Source organism: Engraulis encrasicolus, chromosome 6 (genome assembly GCF_034702125.1).
Source record: "Engraulis encrasicolus isolate BLACKSEA-1 chromosome 6, IST_EnEncr_1.0, whole genome shotgun sequence".
NCBI lineage: Eukaryota > Metazoa > Chordata > Actinopteri > Clupeiformes > Engraulidae > Engraulis > Engraulis encrasicolus.
In genome coordinates, this window is record NC_085862.1 from 51,017,706 (window position 1) to 51,043,549 (window position 25,844).

General features: G+C 43.4%; 2 protein-coding genes, 1 long non-coding RNA gene and 11 other non-coding genes across 15 annotated transcripts; all 14 read right to left on the bottom strand.

The window, feature by feature from the left end:
- Positions 1-892: 892 nt before the first annotated feature.
- On the bottom strand, positions 893-9,671 carry calr (calreticulin). The gene is made up of 9 exons (XM_063200292.1): positions 9,406-9,671; positions 8,800-8,901; positions 8,146-8,349; positions 5,562-5,656; positions 4,263-4,472; positions 3,496-3,609; positions 2,636-2,779; positions 1,738-1,830; positions 893-1,167 (listed from the first exon to the last, which is right to left on the bottom strand). The coding sequence occupies exons 1-9, from the start codon at positions 9,497-9,499 to the stop codon at positions 961-963; spliced, it is 1,263 nt and encodes a 420-aa protein (XP_063056362.1). The 5' UTR covers positions 9,500-9,671; the 3' UTR covers positions 893-960.
- Positions 9,672-10,126: 455 nt separating this feature from the next.
- Positions 10,127-19,102, bottom strand: tor3a (torsin family 3, member A). Its single transcript, XM_063201896.1, has 6 exons — positions 18,623-19,102; positions 18,240-18,362; positions 17,487-17,752; positions 14,437-14,612; positions 14,083-14,207; positions 10,127-13,012 (listed from the first exon to the last, which is right to left on the bottom strand). Exons 1-6 carry the CDS (start codon positions 18,858-18,860, stop codon positions 12,765-12,767), a joined length of 1,176 nt encoding a protein of 391 aa, XP_063057966.1. The 5' UTR covers positions 18,861-19,102; the 3' UTR covers positions 10,127-12,764.
- A 304-nt stretch (positions 19,103-19,406) lies between these two features.
- On the bottom strand, positions 19,407-24,141 carry LOC134451437 (uncharacterized). Of its 2 annotated transcripts, none has more exons than XR_010035237.1 (17): positions 24,056-24,141; positions 23,461-23,503; positions 23,241-23,280; positions 22,990-23,057; positions 22,771-22,808; positions 22,541-22,568; positions 22,253-22,351; positions 21,991-22,068; positions 21,751-21,805; positions 21,155-21,206; positions 20,922-20,975; positions 20,672-20,746; positions 20,443-20,492; positions 20,166-20,226; positions 19,949-19,990; positions 19,660-19,740; positions 19,407-19,477 (listed from the first exon to the last, which is right to left on the bottom strand). It is a non-coding gene; the product is annotated as an uncharacterized LOC134451437 (long non-coding RNA). The 2 variants fall into 2 exon arrangements; XR_010035236.1 differs by lacking the exon at positions 24,056-24,141 and adding an exon at positions 23,864-23,883.
- On the bottom strand, positions 19,548-19,621 carry LOC134451624 (small nucleolar RNA SNORD47). The gene has a single exon (XR_010035277.1). It is a non-coding gene; the product is annotated as a small nucleolar RNA SNORD47 (small nucleolar RNA).
- On the bottom strand, positions 19,836-19,909 carry LOC134451623 (small nucleolar RNA SNORD47). The gene has a single exon (XR_010035276.1). It is a non-coding gene; the product is annotated as a small nucleolar RNA SNORD47 (small nucleolar RNA).
- Positions 21,037-21,119, bottom strand: LOC134451628 (small nucleolar RNA snR60/Z15/Z230/Z193/J17). The gene has a single exon (XR_010035281.1). It is a non-coding gene; the product is annotated as a small nucleolar RNA snR60/Z15/Z230/Z193/J17 (small nucleolar RNA).
- LOC134451627 (small nucleolar RNA snR60/Z15/Z230/Z193/J17) lies at positions 21,270-21,352 on the bottom strand. The gene has a single exon (XR_010035280.1). It is a non-coding gene; the product is annotated as a small nucleolar RNA snR60/Z15/Z230/Z193/J17 (small nucleolar RNA).
- Positions 21,869-21,951, bottom strand: LOC134451629 (small nucleolar RNA snR60/Z15/Z230/Z193/J17). The gene has a single exon (XR_010035282.1). It is a non-coding gene; the product is annotated as a small nucleolar RNA snR60/Z15/Z230/Z193/J17 (small nucleolar RNA).
- On the bottom strand, positions 22,137-22,214 carry LOC134451620 (small nucleolar RNA SNORD79). Its single transcript, XR_010035273.1, has one exon. It is a non-coding gene; the product is annotated as a small nucleolar RNA SNORD79 (small nucleolar RNA).
- Positions 22,420-22,498, bottom strand: LOC134451617 (small nucleolar RNA SNORD79). Its single transcript, XR_010035271.1, has one exon. It is a non-coding gene; the product is annotated as a small nucleolar RNA SNORD79 (small nucleolar RNA).
- LOC134451644 (small nucleolar RNA SNORD75) lies at positions 22,880-22,946 on the bottom strand. Its single transcript, XR_010035296.1, has one exon. It is a non-coding gene; the product is annotated as a small nucleolar RNA SNORD75 (small nucleolar RNA).
- On the bottom strand, positions 23,128-23,196 carry LOC134451643 (small nucleolar RNA SNORD75). Its single transcript, XR_010035295.1, has one exon. It is a non-coding gene; the product is annotated as a small nucleolar RNA SNORD75 (small nucleolar RNA).
- Positions 23,347-23,428, bottom strand: LOC134451626 (small nucleolar RNA SNORD74). Its single transcript, XR_010035279.1, has one exon. It is a non-coding gene; the product is annotated as a small nucleolar RNA SNORD74 (small nucleolar RNA).
- Positions 23,572-23,650, bottom strand: LOC134451625 (small nucleolar RNA SNORD74). The gene has a single exon (XR_010035278.1). It is a non-coding gene; the product is annotated as a small nucleolar RNA SNORD74 (small nucleolar RNA).
- Positions 24,142-25,844: the final 1,703 nt, after the last annotated feature.

A 25,844-nucleotide genomic window follows, 5' to 3' on the forward strand; every position in this document is an offset into this window, starting at 1 on the left:
AACTCACACACACAAACAAACAAACAAACGCAAAAGCAAGAGATTCCTGTGTCGGTTGTCGACCGTTAATGAGTGCAGCAGTGCATGATCAGGGGTCAGGGTTGTGGCGGGGTGGGGGGTGGTGTGGGATAAGACACATGGGATGCTTGATGTGGTGGTGGTGGTGGTGCGGTGGTGGTGTCTTGTGCCTTGTGTGTGTGTGTGGGGGGGGGAGGGGTACATTGGACGAGCTGCTAATGTCTCAATGGGATCTTTTTGTAAATGGGTAAAAGTGATGTTAGTGATCTGTGAATGAGATGGAATAATTGTATTAAGAGGGAGCCTTACTGAGGATGCGTAGCTTGGCCTCTCCTCCTCACCGCCTTCCTCAAACTACCAATGTCTGAACTGCTATTTTTCAGTCGGTCAAAATCCTGTTGAATTTCGTGATTCGTCAAAGGACTTATTCTTTTTTTTTAAGTTACATATAATTTCAAATAAAATTTAACATGTATTTAAAAAAACAAACAAACCATACAAACAAATAAAAAAAGCGACGGAAAGACAAAATAAAAACTACTAGAACCAACCCTTGTGAGTCCATGCAAGCCCCCTGTTCCTCCAGAGATGAGAAAGCCGTCCATAGTGAAGGAAGGAAGGTCCAGCACAGTTGTTCATCTGCAGACCCACCAAATGCCATACGACCCCCACCCCCTAATCCTCCATCAGACCCCCAGCCCTGAACCAGAAAATGCAATCTCACCCCCCCCCCAAACTCTGCCCACCTGCAAAAAAACCCATCCACCCCTTCCCTTCCTAACCCTAATCCCCCCCATTTCATACATTTCATGGACGTCAACAGCAACCCTCCTTGTAACCCCCCCCCCCCCCCCCCCCCCCCCCCAACCCTGAACCCCCGATTTGATGGACATCACCCCCCCACCCCGATGGGCCTCGCTCGCCTCCAGTCCTGCGTCTCCTCTATAACTCGTCCTTCACAGAGTCTGTGTCCTCTTCTTTCTCCTCCTCTTCCTCTTCCTCCTCTTCTTCTTCTTCTTCCTCCTCGTCCTCCTTCTCATCCTCCTCCTCCTCTTCATCCTTGGCCTCATCCTTCCTCTTGGCCTCCTCCTCCTCTCTCTTCTTCCTCTCCTCCTCCTCCTGTCCTTCCTTCATCTTCTTCTCTGGAGCCTGGTGTGATGAGGAGGGGGACAGTCAGTCATCTCATTAGAGAATTTATGGCAACTCTTTCTTTTACTATGTACTTTCTGAGTAACAATAGGGTAACAGAGAGATGTTAAATGGTGTCTAATGGATAAAAAAGGGGGTACTTACAAAGTAAATACTATTTAGTATGTAATACACATCTGTCAAGAATTACTATGAAATGACTGTATTTTCTGGGTAACAACAGGGTAACAGAGAAGTTACCCGTTCGATACCATGTAACTTTGTAATTACCCCCTTTGTACCCGGAAGATACCATGCAACTTCTCCCTCACGTTGTTGTCACCCAGAAAGTACACAGTAATTATGTACGGTAACTGTACCAGAAAAGAAAGCTTTACAGAATATATCATTTTGAGAAAACAGCATTGAGAGCAAACAAGAAGTGATAATGCAAATGATTGCGGATCATGCTTTGTTAAACAGTTTCCCAATTAACTCTACAATGGCTTGGTGACCGCACATCTCCCCTCATTATTACATTGGATTGTATTGGATTATATTACATTACATTACAGTAGTAAACCATTTTACCTTGGTGGCGCCCCACGTCTCCTCTCCGATCTCCTCAGCCACTTTGGGGTCGTTGGTGACCAGGAAGTTATCAAAGATGGTGCCAGACTTCACCTGCAAAAGGAACAGCAACACAAAAAACAGTCACTTCACATTCTTGCGAGTTCTTTTCTTGCTAACTAGTCTAGTCCCAATCTAATCAGTTACGGTGTGTTTGGATGGAGAAACTATTCTCCATCTCATCAAGCTAACACTGATAAACTAGGGCAGCTCCAGGGAATAATTAGTCACCATGTGCGGAGATAGAGGCAAAGCAATAATGATCAAAGATGGTGAGCTATGAAGGAGGAGTGGAAGGAGGAGGAATGGAGGTTAGGAGAAGAAGTATGGAGGAGGAGTGGAGGGATAGGGGGGAGGGGTAAGGAGAAGGAATGGAGAGAAGTTAGAGAGCACAAGGAGAACACATGGAGATGAGGAGGTCAGCAGAGGATGAATGAAGGGATGGAGGAGGTATGAGAGAAGTAAAGAGGAATGGAGAGGTAAGGAGGAGTTGAGAGGTTAGAAAGAAGAACGGAGGAGAGTATGGAGGAGCAGAGTGGGTTTTTCTTTTTCCAATATCGTAACTCTCGTCCTCCCCAACTGCTTGTGGCCCCGTGATGACATTGACGACAGAAGTTTAATTCAATATATCACAAAGGAACAATTGAAAAGCAATTTTCTCATTTGGACTTGGGATGTTGAAAAGGGAAAAGTCCCCCAATAGTTGTGGCTAGGCTGACAGTAGCGAAACTTTGTGGTTTTCTCCACAGAGGCGGGGCCACAAGCACAGGTCAAGGACGGGCGTTGGGATATTGGAATGAAACCTAGTAGAGGTAAGAGGCCGGGATAGATCATGGCTTCATCTTCCCAGGGTTCTCACCTGCCACAGGTCGAGTCCGATGACGCCGATGCTGTCGTACTTGTAGATCTCTGCGTCGGCAGTGTACTCGGGGTTGTCGATCTCGGGGTGCACCCACTTGCCCTTGTAGGCCGGGTTATCAATCTGCTTAGGTTTCCACTCGCCCTGTTCACACACACAGAAAACACAAGAGTTGAACATAAATATAATACATATAATAACCCAATATACTGTAGATCAACAGAGAAAATTATTGCTCCTAGGGTTTGTTCAGTACCTGCACTTCATGACTGTACTGAATATCCAAGCATTAAACAATCCAACTAGTTACACTAACCTTTAGAATCAACCCTGAATACAAAACATTAAATACAATGTAAAGAGTGATACTAGTCTACCCCCTGAACCCATCTTGTACTCATAATGTTTAAATCTAACGAATTAAAATCACACCTAATGTGCATTTGTGTGCATGTGTGCGCATGAGTGGAAGAGATCTCTCTCCTGCGATAAACATGAAGTCATAACATAATGTACTGTCTAAGTAACAGCTTGTGTGTACTGTATGTGGTCTCCTACTGCACCAAACTGGACCCCGTTTCTCGAAAGCATCATTGTTAACCAGTTAGCAAGTTACTAGGTATTGAATGGGAAACTGCATTGCAACCAATGAACCAAGTGAGTTACTAACTTTGTTAGCAACGACGCTGTCAGGAAACGCAACCCAGGTTTAAATCTAACTTAAATCACACCTAATTTGTATGATCTCCCTGTTGAACCCACTTTATACTCGATCACACTCTGTCTGTGTGTGTGTGTGTGTGTGTGTGTGTGTGTGTGTGTGTGTGTGTGTGTGTGTGTGTGTGTGTGTGTGTGTTTACCTTGTACTCTGGGTTGGTGATCATGGGTGGTTCCCACTCTCCGTCCATCTCATCGTCCCAGTCGTCAGGCTTCTTGGCATCAGGGTCGGGGATGTTCTCTGCCTTGTCCCAGTCCTTTAGAAAGGGAAACAAAAGCACACATATTTAACATAACGTCATTACATTATGGCAAAACATGACAGTGAGGGTCAGGGATTTTGATCCAGCGGTCATTGTCCTGTACAGACACAGCACTGTACAAACACATTACACACATACATGTTTATAAACGCATATTACACAGATTGGCACTGACTGCATCACGTGTGCCATTGGTGTCAAACCTGAAAGTAAAAGTAAAACAAAAGAACTGACACAGTTTCCTTCCAACACAGGTGACTTATGCGAGTAGAAAGTAGACCTGTGTACTTTTCTAGCGATCAGCTGACACTGCGCCGATTGAATCAAGTTCGTGTTGTGTTCTTGTGAGGTTCTCACTGATTTCAGGAACAATCCATCAACCTTAGTGTTTCTCAACAGGGTTGCTATAGCCCCTAGTGAAGGAGAGCCCCTGGACCTAGTGAAGACGGTGTCTGTTGTAAAGGTGGCCACCTTCAATATAGGCCTAAAGTGCAGGGGGAAATACTAGTTTGTGTTAATAGTATGGCCCTTGGAGGACTTTATACAATTTGAAGTGGCCCCTCGAATGTAAGAGGTTGGCCACCCCTGACTCACACAATGAATTTACTTTTACTTTTGACAGCTCTGGGTATGTGGGCAGCACCAACCTCAGGCTTAGTGTCCTCAGGGTCGTCGATCTTCTCGCGCTCGTCCCAGTCCTCTGGCTTCTTGGCCTCGGGGTCCTTGACCTTCTTGGGGGGCAGGAAGTCCCAATCCTCCTCCAGGGAGCCAGACTCCACCTTCTTATTGTCAATCTTCACCTCATACGTGTTGTCCGGGTTCACCACCAGCGTGTACAGGTGGGTGTACTCATCATCCTGAAGAGAGAGAGAGGAGAGAAAGTTGGTCAGCTGTCACTGGAAGTATTAAGTTCACAGCTGGGGTGCATTTGTCGAAAGCGTAGTTGTTAGCAGTTAGCAACTTGGGTAGTTGCCAATGGGAAATTGCATTGCAACCAACAAAGTAGCTAATGTAGTTACCAACTACGCTTTCGAGAAATGCACCCCAGGCATGTAGCGAGGAGTGTACTCATCACCACTCTTAGAAAATACAGGGGAGGGGAACTTGCTGTCAGTAGCCATCAGGGTTTTTTGTGTACAGGTGGATGTGCTCCTCATTCTGGAGGACAAAGGTGGTGCACAGTAGCTACCTGGATTTGGCTTTATACCCAAGTGAGAGGACCAAACATTACAACAGTGAACGTTACAACCAGTAGGTCTACCTCAAACAAAGTGCTGTCATTTTGTCCTTATTCAGGTTACGCCTCCATTCAACAGCCAAAAAATTCCAAGATCGCCTTCAAAGTCTGTCAGTCCTCAAGCCAAGCTACATAGCCTTTGATCTGTTTGGTTATTGTTTGCTAGAACAATGTCTAAGTCCCTCAATGTAGCATTGTCACAAAATACAATACTGAGTGGTGAAAGCCCCGTGTTGAACAGAGGGTGTGTGAGGTTTAGAGGCAGTTCTCCGGCAGGGACATTGTCCAAAAAAATGGGTTACAAGACCACATGAAGGAGAAGCAGCCTTTACATTGCCTCACTGTAGAGCGGAGACATAGCGCCTGACAAGGAAACAAAGATCATGACCTTTAGGTAGTCAGGTCGCCTGATAGCCACATTAATCATCAAGCTACGATAACAGAATCAAAAGGAAACTCTCTGACTTAGACACCCCAGTGTTCTTTTTCTAAACAAAGATGTTCATATTTTGTACGGTTACAAGATATAGTCAAGCTACATAGACACTGGTCTCCAACCTCACACTGATTTCAGGAGAAACCCTCATTTCTCTTTACACACTCAATTATGGTGCGCTCCATTAGCATCCTCATATTTCTCTCTCGCTCACTGCCTAAACTAAAACATAGTGCCCGAAGTGCACCATCTGAGACATAGCAACAGTCTCACCTTGCACCTGACGTCCTTGTTGATAAGGTGGTTCTTGCCCTTGTAGTTGAAGATGACGTGCACCTTCTTAGTGCCGGGCCCACAGATGTCAGGTCCTGAGGATAGGTGACAATGACATGCATGAGAACGACATGCAGATGTCTAACAAGGTACAATGGTTTTTCAATACACAAAACCTGAGACAAAAACTAATAAAACATGAAAGAATGAGTTTACCCTCAAAAGTTCATTTTGAATAATGGTTTAAAAGTAAAATCACACTTGACATCAAAAACTGAACTAGCAAAACAGGAATTGAAATAGTGGCATCTCCTATCGCAAATGTCATCCTGAAAGTCCCCGTGTAAACCAGACTATTCACCTTACCGACACACCCTTGTAAAGCAGGCTTGTCGTCACGTTACGGTCACACCCATGTAAAGCAGGAAAGCCACTTCACAATCAAGTAAACTAGGCTATTGGGTTACAGTCAAGCCCCTTGAACTATTCTTAGGTTACTGTAAAGTACTATAAATAAGGCTATACACATTACAGACTAGTCCCGTTAGACCTGGGACTATTCACATTACCATCTAATCCTGTTACCTTCTCGGTTATCACAAACAGTGAGCCCTCCCACTTTTCAATCACACCACTGGGAGGCGGAGGGGGTGAGCAGAGAAGTCCCAGAGCAAACTTGCAGGTCTACACATTATGATTTAGAACTGAACCGTGTATGGCTGCCTGATATAATTGTACAATGGCATTGTAGCCAAATAAAAATCGCAACCTTGAGTGCCTCAGATTTAGACAACTTTTTTGTACGATGTTGTAATGTGTAAGCCTTCCAAATAAGTATAGCTCTGAACCATGACAGCCTATCAAACATATACAGTCCCAGGAAAAAGTTTGTACACCCTTTGAAATTTCTTACCTTTCTGTCAAAATTGGTCATAAAACATGGTCTGATCTTCCCGGAAATCACAAGAAGGAACAACCAGAGTCTGCTTTAACTAATTCAACCCAAACATTTACAAGTTTTCATATTTTCATTGGCCATAAGATGTAAACATTCACAGGACAGCAAGGCATAAGTAAGTACACCCTTGCATTCAATAGATTTTAACCCTAAGTTAGTCGCAATAACCTCAACCAGATGTTTCCTGTAGTTGCAGATCAGATTAACAAAACAATCTGGATGTATCTGGTCTCCCTCTTCTTTAGAAAACTGCCTCTCGTCAGCAAGGTTTGTGGGATGTCTGGAGTGCATAGCTTTCTTGACTTGATGCCATATAATCTCAATTGTTTTTTTGTCAGGGCTTTGACTGGGCTATTCCAGAATGTGTATTTCATTATTATGAAGCCATTCTAAAGTCGATTTGCTTCTAAAGTATGGGTTGTTGTCACATTTCAGCACCCATCCTCTTGTGTGCTTCAACTGTGTGACAGACTACCTCACTTTTTTTCTGTAAAATATCTCGATAAACTTCTGAGTTCATTGTTCCACTGATAATTGCAAAGTGACAATGGCCTGAGGCAGCAAGGTAGCCGCATATAATGATGCTCCCGTCACCATACTCAAAGGTGGAGATGATGTTTTGGTGAAGGTGTGGTTCTCCAGTTCTCCTCCAAACATGACATTGTGTGTTCCCCTGAACAATTCAACTTTGGTTTCAACGTTGGTCTACAGAATATTTTGCAGTAATTCTATGAAGCATATAAATGCTTTTTCGCAAACCTCAAAAGGTGCAGCAATACAGAAACCCCATTAATTTTAGATTGGCAGAATGAATCCCATTTTAAGCTATTCTTGGTTACATCTCCTCTTCTGAGTATGGTGGCGGGAGCATCATTATATGCGGCTACCTTGCTGCCTCAGGCCCTTGACAGTTTGCTATTATCAGTGGAACAATGAACTCAGAAGTTTATCGAGATATTTTACAGAAAAAACGTGAGGAAGTCTGTCACACAGTTGAAGCACACAAGAGTATGGGTCCTGAAATGTGACAACAACCCATACTTTAGAAGCAAATCAACTTTAGAATGGCTTCATAATAATGAAATACACATTCTGAAATAGCCCAGTCAAAGCCCTGACAAAAAACAATTGAGATTATATGGCATGAAGTCAAGAAAGCTATGCACTCCAGACATCCCACAAACCTTGCTGACGAGAGGCAGTTCTCTAAAGAAGAGGGAGACCAGATACAAACAGATTGTTTTGTTAATCTGATCTGCAACTACAGGACAAGTCTGGTTGATGATATTGCAACTAACTGAGGGTTACTCTACCTACTTAATGCAAGGGTGTACTTACTTACGCCCTGCTCTCCTGTGAATGTTATGGCCTTATGACCAATACAAATATGATAACATGTAAATGTTTGGGTGGAATTAATTAAAGCAGACTCTGATTGTTCCTTCTTGAGATTTCCGGGAAGATCCGACCATGTTTTATGATCAATTTTGACAGAAATGTAAGAAATTTCAAAGGGTGTACAAACTTTTTCCTGGGACTGTAGACCTACCAAACACGATGTTATACTGAAACATGTACTGTAGACCTATACGAAAAATGCTGCTGTGCTCAAACATGTAGGCCTACCAAACATGATGTTGTATTCTGAGTCTCCGTGCATCTCCTCCTGGTTGAGGGATGATGGGAAGAGTTTGATGTATCCACCGCCGCAGTCGATGTTCTGCTCGTGCTTCACCGTGAACTGGATGACCAGCGGCTGGCCCTTGTTGCTGACATCATCAAAGCGCGTCGAGAGGGCGTAGAAGCGGGCGTCCTGGCTGGTCTGGAGGCCTATGGTTCAGATTAGAGTGACAGCATAAATCACCTCATACATAACAAACATACTTACTTTGCATTGAGCTGTGAGGATACATAAAACATTGATTTCAGCTTCAGTTACAAAGCTAGTTTGCACTGAACTGCTGGAGAACTGTGACGAGGGGAATTGTACAACACATCACAAATGACGTGTCATGTCTTTGACAGAGGGATCCATACATTGGGCTTGACTGGTCATTCATCATTTCACTGCCACAACACAGTGGCACAGTCATGCCCATTGAACAAACTCTCCATCTTTGGCCATGTCCACTGAGTGGAAGAATTGATCATTTGTTGAAATGAATGTCAATGTAGCCATGAGTGAATCAAGATAAACACTGTGTGGCCACAACTGTCAAATTCCTTCTCAAATGTCCTTGCCATTCATTCCACTTCTGCTTTCATTGAATCACAACTCACCTTTATCTTTCTCTGCGTCCCCATAGAATTTTCCAGCAGACAGAACAAACTTCCCATAGTCGGACTTGTGTTTAGATTCGGTCCACCGGCTCTTCCACGCATCTACAAGCAAATACATGTCACCACTGAAGGTTAGTTCATGTCGACGTGGGTATGTTTTTGGTGTCAGGGAAACCCTTAACAGAATAGGGCCGTTATTTTTCTGGAAAACTGAGGCCGAATGTGTCAACTGATATGCCCAAGATAAGGGGCGAGCATTAACGACTCATTCGATAGCTGATGAAGGAACACGGTTAAAGCAACGATGGGTTCAAGACTACAGACGTTGATATAAAGCTGAAAAAACGCCAATGCATATCGTACACTGTGTTATTAGCAAATCGGGCAAACTAGTTCTACAGTGCTGTCCAGACACGGTTCGACTGACATTAGCCTAGCTAACATGAACGCAATTCTGAATTGACAACCACTCAACAGAAGCATTCCCGTAATGCGGGCCAATTCACTACTGAATTACATGCACCATAGCATAAATAAGCCACTATGTTCAACAAGTACTTCGTTGACATAGAGGGTCAACGAAATAAAACGTTTGCAAGGACTTACCCCCATCGTCAAACTGTTCTCGCAGATACACTGACGAGTCTGCTGCTAGCACCGCAGCCGAAATAGCTATGACCAGAAGAGATAACGTGGTCATATTCGCGTGATTCTGTTCCTATTCAATAATCAGAACAAAAAAATGCAATTACTTCAGCTAGACAGATCTCTGGCATGTAGTACCAGCGCACACACTATCGCAACCTCTTAATTTCCCTAAGCGTGAGTTGGAATCAATCGCCTTCCCAGTTCACATTTGCAAGGGCTCTCCTCTCCTCTCAGAACAGATGTCTGCACCTGATTGGTCCAGAGCTCAAGGAGACACCGGCGCCGACGTCAGCCAATCAGAGAGTGGCAATTTGGACCAATGTGAACAGACCACGCGTTTGGCTGACACATCACTATCTCCAGTCATCATCATACAGCTCTACTGAGATTCACAATGCATAGCCCTACCAAATTTTCCCTACAGACCCGCAAGCAAAAGTAACAAATACGGCTCCCCACTGTCATTCAATGAAAACAGAGAGTGTGTGTGTGTGAGAGAGAGAGAGAGAGAGAGAGAGAGAGAGAGAGAGCTTCACAGAATACCTGTTTGTTAATTCAGGAATTCAGCACTATGTCAAGCTTTTGAAGTTATCTCAAGTTTCTTTTTTATTTTTTAGACAGAGAGACAGAGAGAGATTTGACAACAACTTGAGAATGAAATAATAGTTTTAATGTTTTATTTTGCTGATTCTCTCCAGTCCATTCCTCTCACAAGACAGGTGAGGCCATCACCATGGCACCTATACCAGCTGATTCACAGGAGAGGTCTCGTCACCTCATGTTTTCAGGCAATCTGACAAAACCCAGGGGGAAAAAACAAGTGTAGTGCACATTTTCCTTGAACCATTTGATCTGGTTCACAGATAGCCAATGCTGGTTAGCATTAATGACAGGAAAAAAATACTGTATGCTCCTGTAACAATTAAAAAGGGTTTCATTCCCCAACCAATGCCCGTACATTTTAATAATTAATGTACAGTGCGCCCACAACCATATAAAATACATCATGCAAGGTGTCAGGTGGTTACAGGGCACAGGTGGCCTGCAGGGCAGAGGCTGTCGTGTGATTCACCACAGATTAGATCCACTTAAAACAAAATAGTGAAACAGTGAAAACAGCAGTGAGTGCTGTATGAATGAGGCCTGTCGCCTACATGAAGAATGAAGATAAGCATGCCTGCAGAACACAGCATGAATACAGCAAGCATCTCAATATACTATATATTCCAGTTCCTCCCTGCAGCCTTCTGCCTCAGTGTCTGCCCCTCTCCCGTGGAGGAACAAATGATGTTTCCCCATGGTCAAGCAGCTCAGAGCAGCTCTTTGGGGCTTTCCCTCATTCAATATGCTGGGTAGTATTCCAAGAACATGGCTAAGTGATAAACCGGGCTACGTTACCCTACAGAAAGTGGTAACCCTGCAAATGGACAGCCCACAGGCACCCTTCATTCGAAATAATGACTACAGCTCTTCTATTAGATGATTTACCACTACCTCGAGGTTAATCCAACCTGGTTTACTATTGAACCAGGTTCTTGGAATACTCCCCTAATTGCACAAAAAGTGTAACATCTGAATTGTTTTTGCAAGATCTGCATATGAGCCAGGCTGGAGGGCGGAAGAAGCACTGGAGAAAGGCTATTGAGACTGAGGCTGTGCTTGAAGCTGAGCAGGGCTTCTCTCCTCCACTTTGCACAGTGTATCATACATGTACGCATTAAAACACAAGAATGACTTCAATGGTGTCACATACATAAAAGGGCATTTCTTGTCTCTCATATGAAAGAAAGCACTGTATGAGAAACACAGTGGCGATATCTAAGACTTCCTCCAAACATTTGGAAGTGAATACATACTGGCACTCGGTGCAAACACTGCTCTCAAGTGCATTGGTGAGTGTGGTGAATTGTAAATTCACATTGGCACAAATTCAACAAAACATGTGATAAAACAGCTCCATCCTGATCATAAATAGTAACAGGTACGTAGCATGACAGAGATGGAAAAATGAAACAGCTGTAACAGTAGCAGTGTTCTCTCTTCTTGTTAACATTCTCAGTACAAACATTTTATTAATTCATATGAGTTTATGTAAACAAAATACTTCTTTGTTAACAAAGCGCCATCATAATTCCATTCAATAACATTATAACTTTGGGTACATAAGAGTGTGAAACCTCATTGCCTTGAGAATTCAGATCGACCATATACACACAACATAAACATTAAAATATAAATACATTAAATAATAATAGTAAAAATAACATATGCATGAGCCTAAAGCCCAACACATTGGAAAGCAACAGCATTTTTGACATACTGAAGGCAAAACAATACAATTAAAAACAGCAGTGGCAAAGAAAAGACATAGATGGTGCTCCCAAAGCTGTACTGGGACATGAGCATCACTACCACTAGTCCATGGGCAGTGTGAGATCAGGGATCTGTGCATCCAAATCCTCATAATCCTCATGGGTTTGGACTTCAGACCGAGTGTCTATACGCTGTAAGCCTAAACCTCACCCCAGAGTTATTCAGGGTGGATCAGGACAGACAGACGTTGATTTCTGTGAGGGAAAAGACGTTCAGCCCTGTGTGGCGGAGAGGTGTAAACCTCACCACATTGTCTGTCAGGGTGGGGTCTCGTACGCAGAGCCGGATAGAGACGGCTGAGAATGGGGTGTGGGGGATAAAGGGCAGGGGGGTGTAGGTAGGTGGCACTGGATTAGGGCACACAAACGTTGATCCAGTGGGGTGTCGGTGTGGTTATATCAGGGCAAACAGAAGTTGATCCTGTGGGTTGTCCGTGTGGTTAGTAAGTAAGTTGATCCTGTAGGGAACAGAGGGCAGTGTTGGGGTGTAGGTGGGACTCAACCAGGGTAGGAGGAAGTTGATCCTCTGTGAGATAGACCAGCAGCTCTGAGCAGAGAAGATCTTCAAGAAGACAAGAGTCATAAATGTCCATCAGGGTGCTCAGCATATGGGTCACTTCTTGTGAAATCAGACACTTTGGGACCAGAGCCACCCGGAATTTAATACAACTTAGCATAAGCAGTACTGGGTTTCTATCTTGCCACCAAAAAGGCATACCAAGTTGTATTAAAAATTTAAAATCGATGTCAGTCGGGTCTTAAAGTGTCAGATTTCACCAGACCCATATTTGTAGGGGCTCGATGGATCAGGACAGAGACGCACTCTCGGTGGAATACAGGGCCAAGTAGCCTTGATCAGGGTAGGAGGAAGACAGTGATCCTGTGGGGAACTAAAGGGCAGGGTGGGTAGTGTAGTGTAGTGTGGGCGGGACTGCATTGTATTCATCAGGGCAGGAAAAAGTTGATTCTCTGTGGGATGGACTTGCAGCCTTGTGCCGAGAACAGCTTCTCCTCCTTGGGTACATAGAGCATGGCCTTGGCCACGTCATCCAGAGTGGCGTCAGTGGGCTGCACGCCCCGTGCCAGGTAGGCGTCGCGGGCACACAGCTTGACGTGGCGGTACTCCAGGGGCAGGAATGGCACGAAGAAGTCGACCAGGTGACCAGACAGCAGCTCGCTCTGGGCAAATCCACCTGGGGGGAGAGAGGAGGGGAGAGGATCGTTTGAAGGTCAAAAGACACACATGTTGTTGTTAATGTGGTGGGCGAATCCACCTGTAGAGAAGAGGATGGGAAAAAATATCGTTTAGGAGGGCCGCAGTGAGTATCTTAACAACAGTGGGATGGTCTTGTTATGTCTACAAATGCAGCAGAGAAATAAAAAAGGACAATACGACAGCAATGTCTAAAATGTATCAACTCCACACATTAATATAAATAAGTAAACTAGATGAACCCATGTCGAGGCAGAAAACATTTATTCTGGTGAGTGAGTCCAGTACTGCTCCACAGGATATAATCCAAAAGCACATGACCATACATTATATCCTCCAATCACAATATTATCAGTGTGTGGGTAAATTACCTTTTAATAGCAGCACACGTCAGGGTGGGGCAACCACAGCTAATGCCACAACTGGATGGATTAAATGATTTTCTTTTTTGTTTTCAATGAATTATCTAAGAGGCATATCCATTGCAGTACATTAATTACCAATTGCTAATTAATTTACACATCAATTTATGGGCATTAAGTGTGGTTGTACCACCTGACATCCGAGTCCAGAAAAAAACGTCATTGACCAGTGTATTCTGTTTGAATCGGTGTACTTAGTCACTGTGGAGGCTTAGCAATAAGCATGATTATGCTGGGCTATTATGTGCAGTTAAAGAACACACACCAACAACTGGTTTCACAGCACAGGAACGGTCACGGCACCAGACTATACTTCTCTAAATGCATTAGAAATAGAAAATCTGAAAACTTAAACACCTTAGCCATTAATTTATTGTGCAATGTCAAGTTAATGGGTCAATTAAGTTTTTTTGGGCTCAGACGTGAAGGTCGTACAACCACAGCTAATGTCCATACATTAATGAGTAATTGGTAATTAATGAGGTGCAATGAATAGTTTATCCACAAACATTAAAAAAAAAAAATCATTGATTAATAGTGGCGGCACCATCCTGACGTGTGCTACAATCATAAAACAAAATTGACCCAACTACTGAAAAATGGAGGTAAACATCATCAGTGTGGATACCTTGTGCCCCCATGGCGTCTGCTCTCAGCCGATGCTCCAGATCCTCCATGCCGATGTCCTCTCGGTTCTGCCCAGAGTGCCAGAAGTCTAGAGCCACCTCATTGATAGCTGCACCACCGATGTTACTGTAACACAAAGAGTAGTAGCATGTTCCTGTTCAGTATAGAACATTAGCCCCATAACATAACACCATACTCACAATTATTATTGGCTGTATTTACACCCTTTCAAAGCAGCCATTGGATGCTGCAGCCAAATAACCAACGAGATGTTAGCTGAAATGCTCATCATGTTGGCTGATGCAACAGACACTTTCAAGTCCACACACAAACACGCATGCACACGTCAGCTGACCTGAGGAAGAGGAAGATGGCTCTCCTGTAGTTGACTCCGTCTACGTTATCGTAGTGGTCCATGTAGGGCTTAATGGCGTCTATGAGGCCAGGGTGCAGCTTCTCCGCCTCGTCAAAGATGAAGAGCGTCTGAGGACAACGCAGCACCATGTCCCTTATGGCCTCTCGCAGCTGAACCTAGCACACACACACAGGACACACACACATTCACAGGACACACACACGGTTATTAACACACATACACGCACAGGCCAGAGTGCAGCCTCTCTGCCTTGTCAAAGATGAAGAGCGTCTGAGGACACAACAGCTGTTGGCCTCTCTCAGCTGGGCCTTATGACCTTTTTCAGCTGAAACTAGCACGCACGCGCACGGGCACACACACACAAACACACACAACGGGGCTTGTCATTAACGTTTTCAATCACCAGCCAATGTTTTCCCGGCTCAGTAGCCACATTCAGCCATTGTTCTTTTCTTTACCATGATACTGTGCTTATAACCTCAGATGAGCTACTAAAAGCAAGATGAGTACATGGCTTTCTACAAGGGCAAACAACAGAATATAGGCTACTTATTAGCCACAGCCAAGTTTTAACAGCATTTGGCTGGTTGACAGGTGCCACTGACTGACACACACACACACACACACACACACACACACACACACACACACACAGACACACAGACACACACACAGCTGTCCTCACCTAATGTAGCTGACTCTGGGACAGAACACACCGCTGCTAGTGCGAGAGCGCACACACATGCATGCATGCGCACACACGTGTGACACCTGACTACCAGCTGTCAAAGACAGTGTATATTTGAGCATTTTTTTGAAGTGGGTATACTGTATATATTTATGCTATTCAAAACAATGGATCAATCAATTTTAAGTGGGTATACTGAAATCCCTGAAATTTAGAAGTGGGTATACTCCGTATACTAGGCATGGTACGGTTTGCGTTGCAAACCGAGACCGTACGGTTTGCATGTCACGGAACGGGGTAGTGGGCAACCGCACGGTGCCCACGGTTTCAAAAAAAAATAAAAAATAGAGTGACCACCGGCGGATGACGCTATTAATAAAATCCTACTACTTTTACAAGCATAAAACACAAAGACTACGTAGGATATTGAGTGTGGAAAGACTGATTTCTATCAGCCAACTGAAATGCATAATGTAACAGCATGCGCCAGCTGACTATGGCTACAGTAGCCTACAAGCAAGTGCAGGTCGGTCAGCAGCGTCACCGTCTCCCCCCTCTCTCTCCACGTTAGCGCAAGTGACTGTTCCCAGCCTTTATGCTGACCATTTTAAATTAAATGAACATGAATTTACAAACAATGACAGATTAGCAGAACAAAGTAGACTATGACTTACGTTACAGTAGCCTAGTGTAGGCTATATCCACGTGGCATTGAATGGGGATTCCGGACGGCAAAATGCGAGATAATTGAACATATCCATCAGATTCACTGCGCTGTCCTTAACTGCAATCAACTGGCCTAATTATATGTAGCCAGTTAGACTCTGATGGACGGAAGGGGACTTTGTGCTGTTGCCTAGTTAACATTGATGTTTAACACTATAACAAAAATAAAATTTGACTGTTTTAAAAGGCTCAGCTTCACAGGAGTTTTGTGAAACATTCTTGTGCATACACTTCTAAAAAAAACGATCTTTTAAAATTATTTGTTACCTTAACTTTCACATTTTAACATAACATAACCCTATCAGTTGTTCACTTAAAATTTAATTTGACTTCTGATTTTACTTCTATGCCTCTCACGGCCGGCAGTTTCATTATAGGAAGCAACTGATTCATAAGCGCAAAACTCGCAGAAAGCGGTATCAAAATAAAAGTCCAATTCGTTCTCAGTGTGTCATTAACCAAAATAGTCATACTGCACTGACCTAATGGTCCCATTGCCTACAGGAGTGTAGCTGTTTTATTTTTACATGTCAAATGTGTTATAGCATGTAATATTTGAATATTTGTCAACTTAAAAGTTAGGACTTAGTTCTCCCTTTTTGTGAAATAAATGGAAGCATGTTAAAATCATTGATATCTTTCCTCTTTCAGTTGGGTTAAATTAAGTCAAATTCAACATACCCATGATAAGCTTACATTTTCATTCTAATTTTTATATAATACATTTTATTTAAAAAAAAAAAAAAAAAAAAAAACAGAACCGTACAAAACCGAATACCGTGACCTTGAAACCGTGATATGGACCGAACCGTGACATTTGTGAACCGTACCACCCCTACCGTATACCCGCGTTCTATGTAGACTACACCACTGGTCAAAGACATCGTAATCTGATGGTCATCTTCCACAGAATTCAGCCCATCACCAGTATATTTACAGATCAATTCCAGGTCAGAGTTCATTCCCAAATGCACTCGATTCAGTTTGGATTTCTACCCAGAAAACGTTCTGTGATTTGTTTGTATGATGGACATGTTGTGTAACTGAATCAAAGAGGGAGTACGATGACGCATCTGATACACGTAACCTGGCGGGAGGGGCCACAGGGGGAAAGGACACGCCAACCAGCACTGGGCACTCTGCCTGTCCTGGCCTCATCCTCACATCTACAACTGCAGATGTGTAACTTCATCCATACAAACAGTCTGTTCTGTCCTCTCGCCCCCCTTGTTTGTCCTCCCTACATGTGTATCTGCACAGCATGTGACATGCACCTTCATTAAAGTCTGTCTTTTTTGAATTTCGTCACTGTCCAGCAGAAACCTTCTATCTCCACTATTTATTTTATTATTTTATATTTGTTGTTTATTCATCATAAAATAAAAATCAGTATTAATGGTCAGTCTGCATGAGTGTGCGTATGATAAATGATCTAATAACCTACTCAAATGTTGAGATGATTATTTATTTATTAAAAAGTGATTCATAAATGAATAAGTGAATTTTACCCAAAAAGTTGAGATATTGTGCCTGACAGCGACGCTTTGATCTTATCTACTGTATCTCTGTCCGAGGGCACCAGTGTTTTAACCAGGTTCTAGTTGAAAGCCCTCACCTTATATGCGTCCACAAGCTTGGCGTGGGGAAAGTGGAAGGGCGCAATGAACAAGCGCACACACTCGCTCTTCACCCCGTCGCGGTAGAGGTTATCAGCCACTAGCCGCGCCACAAAGTTCTTGCCGGTGCCCGACCAGCCATGGAAGGAGAGCGTGAGGGGCTTGTTGGAGTCTGGGCTCTCGATGAACCCCTGGACCGCCTTCAGAATCACCACCTGGGCCAGGTGCTGACCATGGAGCCTCTGCTGAAGGTCTCTGGCCAGCCCTACACATGACACAAACACACACACACACACAAAATAGAAGAAACATCATAAAGAGCATTACTTTATTAATTATATGGATACAGGGAGATTAAAAAAAAAAAACATAGTACAAGCAAACATGAAGACAAAATGCTTTAATGAACACAGAGCTCCATGCATTAATGAAAGTGACCCTGGTAACCCTCACACATGAGAAATGTGACAAAAACATTTACAAACAAGAGAAAACCATTAAAATTACTTATTGTAAGGCTAATTGGTAAAATGTGCCAAAAACATTTACAAACAAGAGAAAACCATTAAAATGACTAATTGTAAGGCGTTTGTAATAGGCCTACTACATGCATCCTCTTGTTGTAATAAGAGCAGACTCATCACATGTAGTGTGATGTAGTAGTACACAGAGTATTTGATGATCTCATTCAAATAGGCATATGCAGAAGCCCAACTTAATTAACCCATTTGGAATGTATGCAACACATTTACCTGTTATATTATTGGTTATTCGACAGTCGCCAGACTCGCAGCACTGTCCCAGGCTACAGTACCATTCGCTCAGCATGCGGATGTAGTCTTGGGGGAAGCCTGGCCACAGCTCCCGGGTCGGAACTATGGAAGAGGACACCAACATGCTCTAACCAAAGAACGTGGATCTAACGTAACTACCAAATCGAATGCATTTGACAGCCAGACAAACATTTAGTTGTGTGTGACTCAAGTGCATGAGGTCTTCATAAACAAAAACGTAGGCACCATAATAATTCTTATTTAACAAGCGCCTGTATTTCATTAGTGAGCGAAGTGGATATTTCTTTGCACACAATTTAACGCTGACAATTAAACTATAATTCATAAACACAGTAGCCTACCTTGCTGGGTAGCATCCTCTTGGTTTGGTTGGCAATCTCCCTCCCAGATATTACAATAAAGGTAATTGAAATAGTAAGTAGAAACGTTTGATATGCTATCGAAATGAAAGAAGTCTGCCTTCGTCGACGACACTGCCCAAAAGACGGGCAAAAACCTAAAGAGAAACATTAGCACTGCAAACACTCGCTTATTTATGAGACGAACGCATCGAGGTGGACTCCTTTCATGCCCGTTCATACATTGCTGCACCAAACAGCTGTCAATGTTCGAATGGGGGGGAAGGCGCGTGAGGGAACACCAACCCAAGCACTGACGTCACATCCGGTTACCAAAATGCAGCCCAGGAGGTCCGACTCGCTCCCCGTCCCAACTACGCCTTTCTGGACTCATACTGGGGGAAATTGACAGTACCCGACTTCTCCCAGCAACGTCTCCTCTCAGGAATACACAGGCATCTCTCGCAACCGCCACACCCACAAATTAGGTACCAAAAACTCTTCCCAATGTACAGTAAACGCATCCTCAAGCAAAGGTTTGACTGGTCAAGTGGTAAGGACATCAGTGTCACACTGTCAGGATTATCCATTTCCTCATTACATTTGCTAGAGTGATATGGACACGTCCCCACCATCCACACAGAAAACCCATGCCCATGTTTATTCACATGCGCATTGTTTTGCATCTTACGTAAGTGTAATGCAGGACCCGCTGTTACTGAAAACAGCATACCGGTATATAAAATTCACAGGACATTTCAACAAAACGAAAGCGTAGACAAAGGGATAAGTTTAAGTCATTTTATTGATTTGTTGTGTGCAACATCTCCCAAGCGCCTGAACAGGAAGGGCAGTCACCTGTGGAAGAAAGGACAGAACATTAGTACACAGAAATAATCCTTCCAGTACCAGCTATCGTAGCCATGCCAACCTCAGAATAAAATGGAACGGAAAGGGGTATAATCAGCAGATTCATTTGGCAGAATCTTTACATCATAGATTGGCACAGAAATAAAAACAGGGACAGAAAGGGTGCGTACCGTTTTCAAAGTTTTCCTCCAGTCAGCAAGATTGGAAAGTGCATTGAAGGAGCAGTTAAACCCGTGGCAATCTTCAGGACACTGCAACAGAAAAAGCACAACTGTAAGACAGCCACCAGGTTTTATTTCAGGGAATACAACGACAAAATCCTTAGTGGATCAGTATTAGCCATGCCAACCTCAGAATAAAATGGAACGGAAAGGGGTATAATCAGCAGATTCATTTGGCAGAATCTTTACATCACAGATTGGCACAGGGAGAATCATATTGAACAGAAAGGGTGCATACCATTTGCAATTCAGCAGTGTCCTCCAGTCAGTCTCCAGAACGCTACAAGAGACAACACATTGTTAGGCACAGAAGATCTCCAGTCACACTAATATTTATTCAGGGAGCATCTCAGATACAAGAAACGTCCACATTTGAAAATTCAGGTCAGACATTTGTATTTAGCCATCACTGAACTCCAGAATCAAGACTTCATACAACTTTAATGTGTACAAACCTTGTGTGCCGTCAAGGCAATGTGAAGCATCTCCCAACATGTAGCCGAGGGTTCCAACAACCTACAAAGATAAAGGAAAAGTTAGGCTCTGAGCTTAGCTCCAGGCATACTGCTGAACCACACACTGACCAGGTCAGACAGAGCTAATAGACTCCACGGGAAAGTCAGCTAATTGAATTGGAGCATCACACGGTCTGGGGGGAAGGGAAGGCCTAGCTCCTACAGTCTAGGACTACTGGGGCTAGACCACACAGAATTAGTCTATCGCAATGCTCACCTTCTCAAGTATCACAATCCTCCATCACGGGTCCACAGACAGCAGTGCACCTGCAATGAAAAGACAAGCCATTAGCAATCTTCAGCACACCAGAGCAGGCATTCATGAAGGCAAGGCAAATGCATCAGTAACTAGAGTGTCCTCAACAAGATCAGAGACCTGATTCTTCAAGCTCATCCTCTGCAGGTCATTTATAGATTCATGAAATATGCACTGAAGGTTTAGTTACCTGATGGTTTAAAAAAAGTCCTCCATCATGGGGTTAGGAGTCACCCACCATAGCCTGCCCGAAAGACAAGTGCACCTGCAATGAAAAGATGAGCCATTAACAACCTTCAGCACACCAGAGCAGGCATTCATGAAGCCAAGATGCATCAGTCACTCGAGCGTCCCCAACAAGATCAGAGACCTGATTCGAACTCATCCTCTGCAGGTCATTTATGGACTCGTGAAAAAATACACACTGAAGGTTTAGTTACCTGATGGTTTAAGGTCCTCCATCATGAGGCTAGGAGTCACACCGCATGGACTGCCTGAAAGACAAACAGTGATCAGACATCTGTATTCATCAGAAGACTAATTGGCAGTGTTGCAAGGATACATCAGATAGGAGCGAAAGACAATGCTCTGGATCGTCATAGGATATCAGCTGAACTATGCAGTCATCATTGTATAGCGATGTAGTTCAGAAAAACAAAAAATGAATACAAACCTTCATGGGTGGTTCCATATGAACTACTGAGCTGATCAAAAGTCTGGAGTACCTGGAAGGAGATTAACAATGTCAGACATCTGTATTTATCAGAAGACTAGTTGGCAGTGTTGCAAAGATACATCAGATAGGAGCGAAAGACAATGCTCTGGATCGTCATAGGATATCAGCTGAACTATGCAGTCATCATTGTATCGTGATGTAGTTCAGAGTAGGGCAGCACAATTGTGGAAAAAATTGTCAATTATTGGTGAAAATTGTAATTACAATTACTACAAACTAGTTCAATGCAGCATGTAATTAAAAACCACAAGGTGTAAGTTAGCAAAGAATGCATCACCAAAGGGATGAACAAAATAAACTGACTTGCAATGATAATGTAAATGGCATGAAAATAGTGGGCTAATAAATCTTTGGCCAGAAATACCAGCCCGTCAACTTGTTCTGACTTCAAGGGTAACCAAAGGCAGGTCACTTAAGCCCTGTGTGCGACCATGATTAAATCGCAGAAATGACTGCACAGCCAAAAAGAGGTTATCCATTTCCCATCAATTGTGCAGCCCTAGTTCATAGACACATCCAAAATGAATACAAACCTTCATGGTGGGTCCATGTAAATTGGAGAGCTGAACAAAAGGCATCTTGGACTACCTGCAAGGAGAAGAACACCGTCAGATGCCTGTGACATACAGGAATTTAGTAAGCAGTGTTGACAAGACACGTCAGATAGGAGCGAAAGACAATGCTCTTATTCGTCATGGGTAATAAGCTGAACTATGCGGTCATCATTGCATCCAAGTTGTACACCAGAACACTTCCCCAGTCCCAACACACACCTGCTGAGTGAAGGCAGTCTCTCCACATCATCCTGGGGTCCACATGAACATCGTGGACCAGAGGTTCAGCAAGGTGACCTGTGGGTAGGACAGAGTGGGTTAGGGTCAAGTTCCAGAAGAGATAGCTGAAGCCATACTGACTTAAATGCATCATCAGATAAAAACACTCTTCACTCTTATTCAGAGAGATTCCCATTGATTTATACAAGATCATCATGATAGCAAGTCAAAGACGCCACATGCACCATTGCTGAGTGCTTACCAGCATGACTGATGCCAAGTCCCATCAGGTCTGGTGTTGCAGACGGCGCATCAAAGAGAAGCCCATCATGGCAGTTAAAACCACCAATTCAACAGTGACCTGACGCAAAAAAAAGAGGGCAATTTAGACAGCAAAATGGACACTTTTGTAAATGTTACTGTGCTGTATGCTGCATCAGTTAAATATTCTCTTTCACTCTTATTCAGAGAGATTCCCATTGTTTATAACAAGATCATCATTACAGCAAGTCGTGCAATATACACGTCCATTTGAGTAGGGGATGCTTACCGGTATATGACTGATGCCAAAGCTGCATCTTAAAAGAGAGGAAAAAAGTTGTCACGTTAGGATTCATTTGAAGAGGCCAGAGCTAAAAAGTTGTAATAAGCTGTGCATCAGGCATACATAAGTATGGTGGTTGAATTTTCGTCATAGTGGTTCAAGAGTAGCAAATAAGAATCATCATTTCAACACAGCAAGAACAGAGTAGAGCAGACAATCAGTGAAATCTTAAGTACCTGCAAGGACCACGTCCCCAGCCAGGAGTTGTACAACCCTGCAACAGTCAAAACAAAACATTACTCAAGGGCATGGGATACAAAATCAGATTTGAGACAGCTCCGAGGGTCTCAGATTAAAAAGTGCTCAGAAATCATTTCTGTCCACTACTCTTATACATGAATCATCACAGGTAACATGCATTTAAACTGAGATGGAGCATTTGAAAACTCCCTTACCGCTTCCAAAGGCCATTAGGCCAAACGACCAACGCCTTCCTTGTCCCCGAGTCAGGAGTTGTACGGCCCTGCACAACAGCCATACACAGAACATTACTGACAGGCATGGGATACAAACGCAGGTTGTGGTAACCAACGCGTCTCAGATTAAAAAGTGCTCAGAAATCACTTCTGTCCACTACTCTTATACATGAATCATCACGGGTGACTTTAAAAAAAATCTTAAGTGAAGGACGTAGAACATTACTTACCGCTAACATAGTCCATCAGGCCAAAAAACCAACGCCTTATCTGTTGGAACAAAATGGACAAGGTGAAGTCTCTTGAAAAACCTACTAGCTATTCCGCCATATTCACCAAGCACTATCAGAGAAGTTGGCATTTCGTCAATTTAATTCAGATGTCCCTACCAACATAATTATCATCATGTTAAAGCAGAGGTGAAGCGCTCATAAAATCCTGGACCCTTACCGCTTCTTGCATAGTCCACTAGGCCAAACAACCAACGCCTTCCCTGTTAGAACAAAAATTGACAAAGTGTAAGGTAGATTCTTGAAAACTCTAGTCGTGAATACGCTATAAACCATGCAGTCAGAGAAGTTGGCATTCATCAGGTTAATTCAGATGTCCCTACCAACATAATTTTTCATCAGAGCATGGTCAAAAACGATACTTTAGCTTTTGCAGGAGGCATGCACCGCAGTGACCTGCTAACATTCCAGGCTAGCGAACAGAAAAATCAAATGTTTCTCACTCAGCGGTCAATTAGAAAATAAAATGAGTAGGGACGAATACACCACATATTTTAATAGTTGCACACACTATTGAGCGGAATATTCGGTTACATTTTAGAAAGTGCCTGGATCTGCGTTACCTACTAGCGTGGCCTTGTCACACGTGGTACAGTGACTTCCATGAAACATTCAAAACATGTCGCAGAAACATGGCTTTCACCAAACAAAGTTCAGCAGAGAAATACAGCTGCTTTACAGAACTAGTGTATTAATCAATACGACCATACTAGCTTAAAAATCGTCTACCTCAGACATGTAAGGTAGACACTCACCACAAGCGATTGAGAGGATTGAATGAGGCCGAATCATGGGTGTTACGCCAATTTATATCGTAAAAGCGCATTGTCTTGTGGGATAGAAATGGCTGCGCGCATTGGATTCTGGGATTAACACACTGATGCACGCGTGTATTTTGGACACCAGATGGCGACAAAGATAGCCTACTCGGCAAGCAGAGCTTACAAGGGTTTATGCATAGAGCTAATATATATTTTTTTTCTATGGGGTTTATGTCATGTTCAGTGGAACGCTTGTAAACTGACATTTATGTTGAATTGCACAGCATTTAAGGTAAATGTAATTATTATTTTAGACGTTTATTTTAAAATGTATGCTATTCATGAAGGCCTATGTCTATTCACAAATTTGATCTCTCTGTAGGCCTACATACTAAGTTACAAACTCATATTATTCACTGGTCTAAAGTTAGGCTACTCTAATCAAAGTACAGTAAGTTTTGGAGCCAAATATGTCTATTAGGTCATTCAAAAAGGCAGATATGAAGATCCACCTCTATACCTACACAGGTGCACTGTAGGATGGTGACCAGAGTAGTTATTGCAACTAGCTGCTCATTAAAACGGTACTGTGCAAATTTGATCTTTTCATATATATTTTTATTATTATGACCAAAGTACAGTCGTGTTGCAGCTAAAAAATTATATTTCTGGAAATTCAACATGGCGGATAATGGAGAAGATCTCCTTTTCATGTATGAAGAGTGCAATATTCCCAAGGTAACATTTGTGAATGGGCAGCATGAATTCTGGAAATAAACTATTACAAATTACACAGTGCACCTTTAAAAGTAAGATGCGGTCACACCATGCACCAACCTTTTATTAGGATTATAGGCCTATAGCCTAGCTGTTAGAACCTGCTGGGCATTGCTGACTGTCGCACCTCCTCCGGTGCCCATGGGTCATCTGCAGGGTCATCAGCCAGAAACCACCATTCAATAGGTGGCCTTGAGGGAGAAATAGACACAAACATTCAACTGTATTGTATCAATACCAGGCAAACATAGGAAATACACATCCATAAACTACAATACGTTCCATACATTTGATAAGACATAAGCTTAGGCCTAGAAACTGATGAAAACTTGAAAACACCTAGTGTGTGCAGCAGTCAAGGCAGAGGCTTATGAGGAGTTGTTTGTTGGCTGCTGGGGCGGCAACGATACTGAGTGAGTTTGAGTGTGTGAGGCAGTTGAGCTGTTTGGCATTCGTTGTCTGATGGCTTTATCCCCTTCCAAGCAGCTATGACAGGGTGCGTTGGTTGCTGGGGCGGAGTGAAGGGTGTTGAATGTGCGAGGCAGTTGAGATACAGCTTGCTTGAGGAGCTGTTGGAGGAAGTTGGTGGACTTTAGGGAGAATGAATTTCAGCTGCAAGGTCATCAGCCAGGGACCACCATTCACCAACGTTTTGCTCCTTTAATTCTGGTACGTCTCATGGTGGCGGAGCGATGACAGGGACGTATCCCCGTCACCCCCTGAAGCTGATGGGTGTTTTCCCTGCGGCTGTTGTCTAGGGTTAGGTCTTCTTCCCCCACGCTTTGTCCTTCCTCCTGAGCCAGAGATAAATGCTGCCTTTTTCAGCCTTCAGATAGGCAACCCCAACCACTTTCAGATGAATGAGTTGGCTTTCCCATCCATCTTACTCACGGTTGATAAGAGGATCTTGCTCATTTTCAGGGGCCACCACACTACCCTCTGGTAGAGTGTAATTTGGTAGCCCCAAACCTTATACTTCCCAGGGAGTTGGCTTTGGTCGATCCTT

Excerpts from the sequence above, each read along its gene's own strand:
- calr (XM_063200292.1), bottom strand. The coding sequence starts at position 9,499 with ATGACCACGTTATCTCTTCTGGTCATAGCTATTTCGGCTGCGGTGCTA. Across the intron at positions 5,657-8,145 it reads AGAATACAACATCATGTTTG|GACCTGACATCTGTGGGCCC; the intron begins GTAGGCCTACAT and ends ACCTATCCTCAG. Across the intron at positions 2,780-3,495 it reads TCACCAACCCAGAGTACAAG|GGCGAGTGGAAACCTAAGCA; the intron begins GTAAACACACAC and ends GTGTGTGAACAG.
- tor3a (XM_063201896.1), bottom strand. The coding sequence starts at position 18,860 with ATGAACGGGCATGAAAGGAGTCCACCTCGATGCGTTCGTCTCATAAAT. Across the intron at positions 18,363-18,622 it reads AGAGGATGCTACCCAGCAAG|TTCCGACCCGGGAGCTGTGG; the intron begins GTAGGCTACTGT and ends CCTCTTCCATAG. Across the intron at positions 14,208-14,436 it reads GCCATCTTCCTCTTCCTCAG|TAACATCGGTGGTGCAGCTA; the intron begins GTCAGCTGACGT and ends TTTGTGTTACAG.